At 37.5% G+C, this 12343-nt stretch overlaps 1 protein-coding gene across 2 annotated transcripts in view; it reads left to right on the top strand.

The window, feature by feature from the left end:
- LOC126830972 (neurogenic locus protein delta) overlaps positions 1–8761 on the top strand; it is a 101987-nt gene extending 93226 nt beyond the window's left edge. For both annotated transcript variants that reach the window (XM_050561574.2, XM_050561573.2), the window contains exons 7-10: positions 1137–1267; positions 2724–2887; positions 5937–6150; positions 7229–8761. In XM_050561574.2, the coding sequence (XP_050417531.1) occupies positions 1137–1267; positions 2724–2887; positions 5937–6150; positions 7229–7818 (1099 nt within the window). In that variant the 3' untranslated portion in view covers positions 7819–8761. The remainder of the gene's footprint in view (positions 1–1136; positions 1268–2723; positions 2888–5936; positions 6151–7228) is intronic.
- The last annotated feature ends 3582 nt before the right edge of the window (positions 8762–12343 follow it).

Genomic DNA, 12343 nt, shown 5'->3' with positions numbered 1-12343 from the left:
TCGCAGATTGACTATGCCACTGAAACCGGACAAAATGTCCAAAAGAACGGTTTTAAGGATAACTGGTCGAGTTTTAAAATTCATATCAGCTTTCTTTTATTAAACATGCATTATGCAAGATGTAAATCTGCCAATTGCAGGTCTTTCTTTAGGCCTGAAATGTTATCGAAATTATTAATTAGACATTAACTTATCCAGACCTTAATAAACTCTCGATGTCATCTTATGTGTCGGATTTTCACTGGATTTGAATCCGATCTCATTGATGATTAAATCCAAAAATGGATAATCGAGACTGTTTTTATCTACTGACTTTATTAATGATGATCGAGGCTAGGCTTAAAATTCAAAAGCTAATATCTCGGCTCAGAGTGGAGCAATTGGACTGAAACTTTTCGTATTTTCTATTTACGTCATCTTTTTTTTAACTATTATAGCGAGAACAGTCAACTCTTTATCTAATCTTCTATAATCTATCTTTGATAAAATCTAATTTTTTTTACAGTGTCTATATAATGCCTTGTATTATTAACCATTATTGGTTGTTTATTATGATTATCATATTTGAAGATTTCCCAAACATTTTCAGAAAAAGGGGATATTATTTTGATGCTAACATCGATACTAAGGAATTATATAAGTTTTGTTCTGAATTTCCTCAAAATCAGAAAGGTGTTATTGTCCAATAGTTGATGACTGTCAGCCAATTAGAATCAGGGGAATTTCAAATCTTTGCTGCGGTGTATATTAATTATATATTAATGGGGGTATCATATATTAATTTTATTGTATTGTTTATTGGTAGATTATTAATTGTAATATTTGTATATTGTATTTTGTAATATGTATTGTTTATTGTAATGTGTATGGTATATTACAATGTGTATTGTATATTACAATGTGTATTGTATATTACAATGTGTATTGTAATGGATGGTGTGTATTGTAATGTGTATTATATTTTAATCTGTGTATTGTAATGTATATTGTGTATTGTATTATGTATTAATAACGGTATATTCTATATTATAAGGTATATTGTATTGTGTATTAATAACTGTATATTGTAATCTGTATTGTAATGTATATTGTGTATTGCCTTATGTATTAATAATGGTATACATGTATATTATTAGGTGTAGAAGTGGATGGAAAGGACCAGATTGCCAGGAATGTATACCAGATATGAAATGTTTACGAGGATATTGTAAAACAGCTTGGGAATGTATCTGTAATGATGGTTGGAGTGGATCCTATTGTAATATATGTAAGCATCTTAATATTCATGTTATTCAGGTCATCTTTAGTAATATATGTAAGGACCTGTAACTCTTACACGTTGTTTGGGGGTTGGGTGGCCGACAATCTGGTTAAAACAGACCCTATTTCGTTTCATTTTTATAGTTCAAAATTTCGTTTTACCTGTCTTTACTACACTTGGATCTGGAAGACTTGTTATTTAACTTGTGTTCTGCTTTAAATGAGGGGTCAGCCAATCAAATGTTCTGTCGAATCAAGTGTTTCACCTTTTTTTGCCTGGAACTGTGGGTAATCCACTAGTAACATCAATGCTGATTGGTTAATCAAATGTCTGACGTCATAAGTCAAAAGTCGGTCTTTTGACCCCTGACGTGACCCATCGCTATAACTTGTCAGATCTTCATGTAGTGTAGGCCATCGAAAGTATAAAAAACGAAACGAAATATAGATCTGTATTTTAATCAGTTTGGGGTGGCCGATTGATTAAATCGTGCGCATTGCATCACAAGGTCTCTCATTGAGTCAAGTGGCGTGGTTTCGATTCTCCGCTTGTATGTGACAAGGAGTTACCATATAATTTACCATAAATGCTTGTGTACCAGTGTGAGGGATCACGGTGGCTAAGTGGGTAAGACGCTGGCTCGCTAGCCTGGAGGTCGGGTGTTCGATCCCTGCATTGGCCAAGAAAGTTCATCCAGATTTTCCCGCGTGGTTCCCCCTTGTCAGTGATACAGGACGGAAGGGCCTGACAAGGACTGCTATCTAGTCATTCGTATGAGACGAAAAACCGAGGTACTGTGTACACATTGGCGTGCACGTAAAAGATCACTTGACAGTTTGATATAAGGGTAGGCTGTAGTGCTGCTGTCCGGGCAAAATTTCTCTCATAGCACACAGTATGGCATATGCCCGTCTTCATTAGCCTAGTTCGGAGCAAAACAGTAGGACGTTAAACCCCATTTCAGTTCATTTCATTGGTTGTACCAGTGCGTGTGCCGGTGTTTTTTTATTACAATTTGAACACAGCGTTTAATTTAGATTAATGAATCTTTTGATCATGACTGCAACTAGATGAAGCTTGCTGGGGACTAGGACGTTATTCTAGACAGAGTCAAACTTTTCTTTAACAAAAAGTTTTTCTGACGAGGGGAAGGAAAATAGAGGTCCCATGTACATATTGGCATGCACGCAAATATCCCTTGACAGTTGGAATTTGATATAAGAGTAGGTCATAGTGCTGCTGCCCGGGCAAAATTTCCCTCATAGCACACTGCATGGCATATGTCTGTCTTCATTAACCCAGTCAGGAGCAGAACAGTATGACATTAAACCCCATTTCATTTCATTTCATGTGAACAAAAAGAAGTTTTTCTGTATAGAATAAAACCCTAGGTAGTTTCCACCAACCTTTGTCTAGTTGTTTACTCATTTCAGATTTTTAATACTTTTGTTTTAAATTTAAGATAAGAGTTATTGTGAAGAATACCAGCCTTGTTTTAACGGAGGAACATGCGTTCATGATGACGGCAGTAATTATACATGCACGTGTAAGCCTGGCTTCAGTGGCCCAAACTGCGAGAAGGAATATTGTTACAATGGATTCTGTTTGAATAATGGTCTTTGTGAGGTATGATCAAACATTTTACATGCTAACAACTACGGTCAGAGTGAAAAGCCTTTTATCAGGTGGGGGGGGGGGGGGGCGGCCGAATGGTTAGCACGTGCACGTTGTATCATAAAGTCTGTCATTGAGTCAACTGGCGTGGTTGCGATTCCCCGGTTGTATGTGACAAGGAGTAGGGTCGCCTGTCCAACCTCGTGGTTTTTCTCCGGATCCTCTGGTTTCTTCCCACTGCTAAAGACCCCTACGCGCTAGCGAATTATTGAAATAAAATTGAACCATATGTTAGTCCCAAAATGACCTAGTTTGTGTTGAGTGGACGTTAATCCCCATCTCTCTCCTCTCTCTTTCTCTCTTCGGATATAATAGACTTCCGACGATTCTTCAATTTTTTAATTTCTTCTCTTTTTGTGTACCATGTTTTGGTGGGATGGACTGGAAACAAATGTTTATGATCCATTATTGCATTAGGTCTGTCAAGGATTGACTGAATTGTTAAACAAACGCGCCTCAGACAATAAAGTCTGTCATTGAATCGGGGGTTGGTTGGTCGGGGGTGCTGAATGGTTCAACGCATGTATCAGTTCATAAGGTCTGTCTTTGAGTCAATTGCTGTGATTTCGATTCCTCGCTTGTACGTGACAAGGAGTAGGGACACCCCTGTCTAGCTTCGTAGGTTTTCTTAGTGTCCTACCGCTACCATCCACAGCTAGAGAACGTGCAAGCCAATTATTGAAATAAAATTGAACCATATTAGTATTTACTGAGTGAAAATGAAACCCCATTTCTTTCTCTCTGTGTCATTGAGTCAGTGATCTGGTTTCCATACTATAAGTGACCAGCAGGAGTGTGGAGAGAGAAATGGTGTGAAATTTAACAGTTACATTTTGTTTCTATAGTTTCATTAATTGATCACATTTCTTATCAAATAACTAAAAACATCCTAACTGAAGAATATAAACACAGGATGTATAATTGTAAAAAATAAAGAAAATGAGTTAATTAATAGAAGTTGCTAAGTTCCAACTCTTAACACCGACATAATTTATTAACAAATAATATTACCACCATTTTGTATCCGATTTAAAAAAAATACCAAAAAACAATTGTAAAAAATCAATTAACACTAGGCTATATTATTATATAGGCATATTGCCTTGCTTACCGGATGGGTTTGTGAGTTAAGTTTAATAAAATTAATTGCGAAGTTACCATGCCCTTAATAACCAGCGGCTGCCACATTTTGCAAGAGATAAATAGAGAACAAACTAAAAACAAATGCGCTTTTTTTTACAATCGGGGACAATAATCCAGAAAGTTATGGTCTGAAATGCGCAAATATCAAAAGGGAATGAGATCTTTGGGATATAAAGATATGTTTTAAGTTTCATCAAAATTGGATAAAAATTGTGACCTCTAGAGGGTCCACAACCTTCGTATTACATAATTTCACACAATTTGCATACAAAGAGCGGCCATTTTGTTGGGCAGTTTCATTTCAATTTTCCCGAAATTCGAATTCAACCTTCATTATGGTGGAATGGTGATATATTTAAAGGTTTTTTAAAATCGGAAAAAAAATTGTGACCTCTAGAGAATCTGTAAGCTAAAAATGCGATTTTTCAAACAATCAGGGGCCATAATCCAGTAAGTTACGTTTGGGTATGCGCGATTATCAAAAGGAACCAAGATCTTAGTGTGTAATGGTGATATATTCACACATTTTTTTTAAATTGGATAAAAATTGTGACCTCTAATGGGACCACAAGCTAAAAACGTGATTTTTTGTAAAATCAAGGGCCATAATTCAGGAAGTTACGATCCGATATGAGCGAATATCGATAGGAACCAAGATCGTTGGGTTATGAACTTGTATTTTAGGTTTCATCAAATATCGGATCGACATTGTGACCTCTCAAGGGTCCACAACCTTGATATACCAGATGTTTACACTATTTGCGTATGAGTGGCGGCCATTTTGTCTGGCAGGTTTGACTCGATTTCCACGAATTTCGAACTCAACCAACATTACGGTGTAACAGTGATATATTCAAACGTTTTTTTAAATAGATAAAAATTGTGACCTCTAGATGGACCGCAAGCTAAAAGCGACCTTGATATAAAATATTTTACAATATTGCGAAATTCGAACTCAACCATCATTAGCGTGTAACGGTGATATACTAAAACGTTTTTTAAATCGGATAAAAATTGTGGCCAATTTAGATTGACCAAAAGCTAAAAAAACCTGATTTTTTGTACAATCAGGGGCCATAATTCAGGAAGTTACAATCCAATATGCACGAATATCGAAAGGAAATTAGATCTCTGGGTTATAAACATGAATTTCAAGTTGCATCAAAATCGGATCAAAATTGTGACCTCTAGAAGGTCCACAAGCTAAAAACGTGATTTTTCGAACAATCAGGGGCCATAATCCATGAAGTTTCGATCCGATATATGCCAATATCGAAAAGAACCAAGATCTTTTGGATATATACCTATATTTCAAGTTGCATCAAAATTGGATAAGAATTATGACCTGTAGAGTGTCCACAAACAAATTGTGGACGGACAGACAGACGGACGGACAGGGGCGACGAGAATATACATCCACATGAAAATGTGGGCGTATAAAAACGTGAAGCTGTTAGGGAGCTTTTATTAACAATCAGTTATTAACACTAGAGTATAGGCCTACTACTGGAAACTTTGGGGGACAGTTGTACATTCATTATGTATGAAATGAACTAGTTTGTCTCCCGTGGACATTAAACCCCATCTCTCTCTCACTGATTTTAATATTGTCATTTATATCTGAGCACAGATATAAATCAGAGAAAAAAAGAGGGTATACTTATTAATTAACTGGTAATTTAGACCAGAGTCTGAGAAACATTCGTGCCCCTATGCCCAGACCCCCCCCCACCACCACCCCCCCACCCCTCCTTGTAAGTAACAGCCATACAGAATTCAATATAGAATTGTTGCTACGTATGATTGAAACGATTTTCAAAAGGCCAATGTACTTAGTAAAAGATAAATTTAATTTCAGGAAGTTGGCTCTAAAAGATTTTGTCGATGTGAAGAGAGGTTTTCTGGGACACGGTGTCAGAATAAGGAACCAACGTGTGGTGAGATTTCCTGTAGAAATAATGGCACCTGTATTCGTATGAAGAAACGGTGGGCTTGTTCGTGTACGCCGGGATATGAAGGACATTTCTGTGAAAGAGAAAGAAATGAATGCTCTTCTAGCCCTTGTAAAAATGGTGAGAAAAGAACATCTTGATTGTAAAAAATAAGTAACATCTCGCGATTAAACGTGTATCTCGATATAATTATATTTAATTATATATGATGCCATGCCATATATGATAGTTGTTCCATCATTGCAGGGGGCCACGGTGGTTAAGTGGGTAAGATGCTGGCTCGCTAGCCTGGAGGTCGGGTGTTCAATCCCTGCATTGGCCGAGAAAGTTCATCCAGATTTTCTGCTGTGGTTTTCTCTTGTCAATGATGCAGGACGGAGGGTCTGACAAGAACAGCTGTCTAGTCATTCAGATGGGACAAAAAAAACAAGGCCCCAGGTACACATTGGCATGCACGTAAATGATCCCTTGGCAGTTGGAATTTGATATAAGAGTAGGCCGTAGCGCCGCTGCCCGGGCAAAATTTCCCTCATAGCACACTGTATCGTGTATGTCTGTGTTCATTAGCCCAGTTTGGAGCAGAACAGTAGGATGTTAAACCCCCTTTCATTTCATTTCATTTCCATCATTGGATGAATTAATGGGGTTGACCTAATAGCTATCTGGAAGGACCATTGACCCAATACCAACTGAATACTACCAAATACCACCACATACTAGAGGGTTGAATGGCCGAATGGTTACTAGGTGTGCGCCGTATCATTGAGTCAACTGGCGTGATTTTGAATCCTCGGTTGTACGTGACAAGGAGTAGGGTCGCCTGTCCAACCTCGTGGGTTTTCTCCGGGTCCTCCGGTTTCCTCCCACTGCTAAAGACCCCTACGCGCAAGCGAATTATTGAAATAAAATTGAACCATATGTTAGCCCCGAAATGACCTAGTTTGTGTCGAGTGGACGTTAAACCCCATTTCTCTCTCTCTCTCTGTTTTACTAGACGTCAAACCCCATTTTTCTATGTGTATAGTTTATCTAATATCCAATATTTAAGATTTTAACATTTTAAAATCAGTATACAACGACATGTCCTCTATGACGCCATTTGTAATTAACAAAGAAATTTTCGTCTATTTTAAGGCTCTGTTGATCAATAGGGCTATACACCTTTTAATGCACCCATGTTTATTTTGGTGTTTTTCAGGAGGAATATGCCGAGATCGTGTAAATGGATACCACTGTGTTTGTACCGATGGGTTTGCTGGGAAAAATTGTGATCTGATATTCGATGCGTGTTTAGGATTCCACTGTTTTAATGGCGGCAAATGTATCACACGTGGTCATTTCTCCGCTGTATGCGCATGTCGCCCCGATTATACAGGATATCGATGTGAAACCCCAAAAAATCCTTGCCACGGTGTTCGGTGTCTGCACGGGGGACAGTGTGTGGTCCACGTGAAAGAAAAACCCAAGTGTAAGTGTAAAGCCGGGCGAAGTGGCGAAGTGTGTCAATTCAAATCAAACAATCTGTGTTCGAGTCTGCCGTGTCAACACGGGGGAACATGTAAATCCTATACAGACAAGTATCTGTGTATTTGTCCCCAGGGATTAGAGGGGGACAACTGTGATCGTTTAAAACTGTCGTCAGACGACCCAAGTAGTGAAGGTGAAATAGACATGGCACCAATCAATGTAAAAGGTCACACGAACAGTACGACAGTGTGCTCCTACCATTATTTATTAAGACTTTTATCCATGTTCATATTTTATTTAAAATCCATGTCCTGGCTATAAAAAGGGGGACATAACTCTGTAAATCAATCATGTGTATATTTTGTGTGTACATATTTGTATAAATATAGTGAACTTACAACCATACTTTCAATAAAAGAGACATTAATGACAAAAGGGTGGAAAACTAAAAACCAAAGGAAAGGTCGGAGCACCACCTAGAAACAAACTTCTCTAACATATTTGAACAGATATTGTAAATGTTTAACCATACTTTCAATAAAAGAGACATCAACGACAAAAGGGTGGAAAACTAAAAACCAAAGTATAGAATTGTAGCACCATGGGTCTTCTGTCAGACGTGGAGCGCGGGCCAACAAATACGGTCGCCACATCCTACGTATGACCCATGCATCTTTTCTTACTACATATCTTAGTAGCCTTGTGATCGTCTTTAATTTGTCTCTGGTTGTCTTTGATTCCTCGTCACGTTGTGTATTTACTTCTTCTTATCTATATCAGTTAGTTAAGATGTTTGTCTTACCAGGAATAATAATGCAACAGTTTGTTTTACATTTTATATATCATAGTCGGATACATGGATACAAGCATAGTAGATTACAATACTAAAGTCATTCTCAAACCCTAAATATGATGTAAATAATTAGAGAGATTGGTTGATTAAGCCAAATGACGTTGAAACCCACCCTTACTAGAGAAATTTCACACAAGATATCTGTTATCAACCTAGAATTGAATGTTTACCACATTATGACTTTTATGTAACAATCCGCCACTCATTCGCTAACTTGATTTAAGTACATATATGTGAATCTAATAACTTGCCAAAGATATTAATTAATACAATATAATGCCATCATTAATTTCAAGCGCAAAAATTCTAGCAATGTTTGAACAGATATTGTAAATGTTTAACCATACACTCAATATTACAGACAATACATAGAGGATATAATAAGTTTTTAATAATCGTTGCCTTGGTGTTTTCCTAGGTCCTCTCCTCCTCACCGTCCCCCCCCCCCAAAAAAAAATAATAATGTGACTCAATTAATTTGGTATGCTTGTTCTTTGGACAAAGGGGGGTTGGATGGCTGAATGGTTAGCGTGCGCGCGCTGTATCATAAAGTCTGTCATTGAGTCGACTGCCGTGGTTTCGAATCCCCGGTTGTACGTGACAAGGAGTAGGGGCGCCTGTCCAACCTCGTGGGTTTTCTCCGGGTCCTCCGGTTTCCTCCCACTGCTAAAGACCCCTATGCGCAAGCGAATTATTGAAATAAAATTAAACCATATGTTAGTCCCGAAATGACCTAGTTTGTGTCGAGTGGACGTTAAACCCCATCTCTCTCTCTCTCTTTGGACAAAAGGGAACCACGGTGGCTCAGTGAGTAAGGTGCTGGAGGTTATGGGTTTGATCTCGGTGTTGGCCCAAAAAAGTTCATTGGGATTTTCCGGCATGGTTTCTCCTTGTCAGTACTGGTGCAGGATAGAGGACTTGACGAGGACAACTGTCTAGTCGTTTGGATGGGACGGAAAACTGGTCCCATGTACACATTGGTGTGCACGTAAAAGATCCCTTGGTAGTTGGAATTCGATATAAGAGTAGGCTGTAGCGCTGCTGTCTGGGTAAAATGTTTCTCATAGCACATTGTATGGCGTATGCCTGTTTTCATTAGCCCAGTAGGAGCAGAACAGTAGGACGTTAAACCCCATTTCAATTGATATCTTGATTTAAAGACGGCTACGATGATGGCTGTATTTCCTAGTTCATGTGTCACACTCAAGAGTTAAGCATGGGCTTGTCATGTCGTGAAAATGTGGGAGTATGCCATTGACAGAAATCTAGTCATCCTGCAAGAGATAATTTTCCTCCTAGCTTACTACATGGGTTATTTCCGTCTTCATTAGCTATGTTGGTGCAGAGCAGTAGAACGTTAAACCCAACTTTTAAAATTTTATTTCGGGGGAGCCATGGTGGCTAAGTGGGTAAGACGCTGGCTCGCTAGTCTGGAGGTTGCATGTTCGATCCCTACATTGTCCGAGAAAGTTCACTGAAATCTACGTGGTTTCCCCTTGTCAGTGGTACGGGCCGGACAAGGACAGCTGTCTAGTCTTTCAGATGGAATAAAAAAACTCAGGTCCCATGTATGCATTAGTGTGCACATAAAAGATCCCTTGGCAGTTGGAATTCGATTTAAGAGTAGGCCATAGTGCTGCTGCCCGGACAAAATTTCCCTGATAGCACACTGCATGGCATATGCCCGTCTACATTAGCCCAGTCGGAGCAGAACAGTGCGATGTTAAACCCCATTTCATTTCATTTTATTTTGGTTAAACATACATTAAACAACAGCTAAATCTGCCTACTGCAGATCTTTCTATAGGCCTGAAATGTTATCTAAATTATTAATTAGACATTAATTAACTTATCCAGACCATAATCAACTCTCAATGTCTTCGCTAGCCTGCGATATATTCTGGATTAGAATCCTATCTGCGGCTTTACGCTCATTGATAATTAAATCAAAATTTAGATAATCGAGGCTATGTTTTTTTATTGTTCCGACTCTAGTAATGATGATCGAGGCTAGACCCAAAATTCAATCGCAAAAATCTTGGTTCAGAGTGGATCAATTTGACTGAAATTTTCAGCAAAATTTCCTTTACATTATCTAGTTTTTAACTATTATTGTGAGAACTTTCAGCTCTTTATCTAATCTTCCATAATGTATCTTTAAATGAAACACAACAATTTAAGTATTTAAGAATTTTATTATGATATAAATGTAAATGAATTGCCTATTGATACATCTTCAACCAGAGAGTTAAGAAGACCCAACAACCCAGGGCCCTTATTCACGAAAACTTAAACTAAGATACAATCGAAATTTTAAGAAATGCTGCAATTCGATTGGCTGACCAGTAAAATCAATTTGCATATATCCAATGAATTTGCAGTATTTCTTAAAATTTTGGTTGTAACTTAGTTTAAGTTTTCGTGAATAAGGGCCCTTGTCAATAAATATGTCAATAATATTTCATGATAGTAAAATAAATAAATAGAGAAATTAATCCCATGGATGCCGATCGCATTTCATACCTTATTTTATACTTGCTTCAAATATTTTGTTGTTTTCAAATTAGGCCGTATAGAAAAAGTCTTCAGGTTCTCATGCAGGTTTTTTTTTTGTTTTTTTATTTTGTTAATGGATCACTACTGGGTAAAATGACCGCATTTATTTCAACACAATAGCTGTGGTGGCTCAGTGAGTAAGATGAGTGGTGCAGAACAGGGTCTGGCAAGGGACAATGTACAGTCGTTTGGATGGGACAGAAACTGAGGTCCTGTGTACACATTGGTGTGCACACAAAAGATCCCTTGGCAGTTGGAATTCGATATAAGAGTAGACTGTATTGCCGCTGTCCAGGACAAATTTCCCTTATAGCACACTGTATGGCGTATGCCCGTCTTAATTAGCCAAGTTTTGGAGCACAACAGTAGAACGTTAAACCCCATTTCATTCATTCATGTGCGGTAATGAATGGAACTGTTTTTATTTCATGCAGTCCTTTTTCAAGTGACCAGGAATTATCTAAGAACAAGAATATTTTTTATATGACCTAATAGTAATAACAGTTTGTTTTACAGAAATTCATTCATTTTTGTGCACATTTCAGCATTGTGCCATTATTTTACTAGCATGTACAATTTTAAATATAGATACCTACCTACAAATACAATTGAACAAAATTACTTTTCTTCTTTTTACCCACAACATATAGAAATCTAGTTATTTTAACATAAAATATTTGAGAATCCCATACCACAATTTAATAATTTTATGCATGGGTGTTTTTAATATTTAAAGTATATGATCTTCATTTGAGGGTGTTTAGTTAAACCCTTGTAAACTACAATATATCGAAAGTTGAATCTCTAAACGGAATATCCGTCCAAAAATGGTTCTATTCTATTCAATATTTACAAAGATATGATGAATTAACAATTTTACAACATTCTGCATTCTCTGCAGACAACATAAATTAGTCAGTGCCACCAAGCAATGGGTAAAATCTTTTAAAGGAATCCAATCTGAAAGATAATCTATGGCAGTGGTGGTCAAACTATTTAGGCGAAGGGTCAAACACAAAGTTTTGAAACAAAGCGAGGGCCAAGCAAGGATTATGATATGTCATGTTATTGAATAAGTAATACAAAACAAAGCACTTTTCTGTGTTTTTTATTCGGCTCCATAGTTATATTCAGAAAAAAATCAAAGTATGTCAACAAATTAAACAATAACGTAAAATGAAAGTAGGCCCAAGTCAAGTAATGTCAATTAGTAGGCAACTATGCGATCGAGTGACGCTGCTAGCTATAAATAGAACCACAAAGATTATTGATCCTACAGAGACTATAACGCCTGTTTAAGAGTTTGGGCCTAACAATAAGCAATTTTGATTTTTTATTTCATTTAGAGATAAAATTACTCATATATTTTCAGATGTAGTGGAAGGTCCTGGCGAGCTGTTTGACAAGACTTCGTTTGACAAGGCTTCGCGGGCCGTA

This window comes from Patella vulgata, chromosome 8, assembly GCF_932274485.2.
Source record: "Patella vulgata chromosome 8, xgPatVulg1.2, whole genome shotgun sequence".
Classification (NCBI taxonomy): domain Eukaryota; kingdom Metazoa; phylum Mollusca; class Gastropoda; family Patellidae; genus Patella; species Patella vulgata.
The sequence above is the reverse complement of the archived record's forward strand: the minus strand, read 5'-3'. Positions and strand labels throughout refer to the sequence as shown.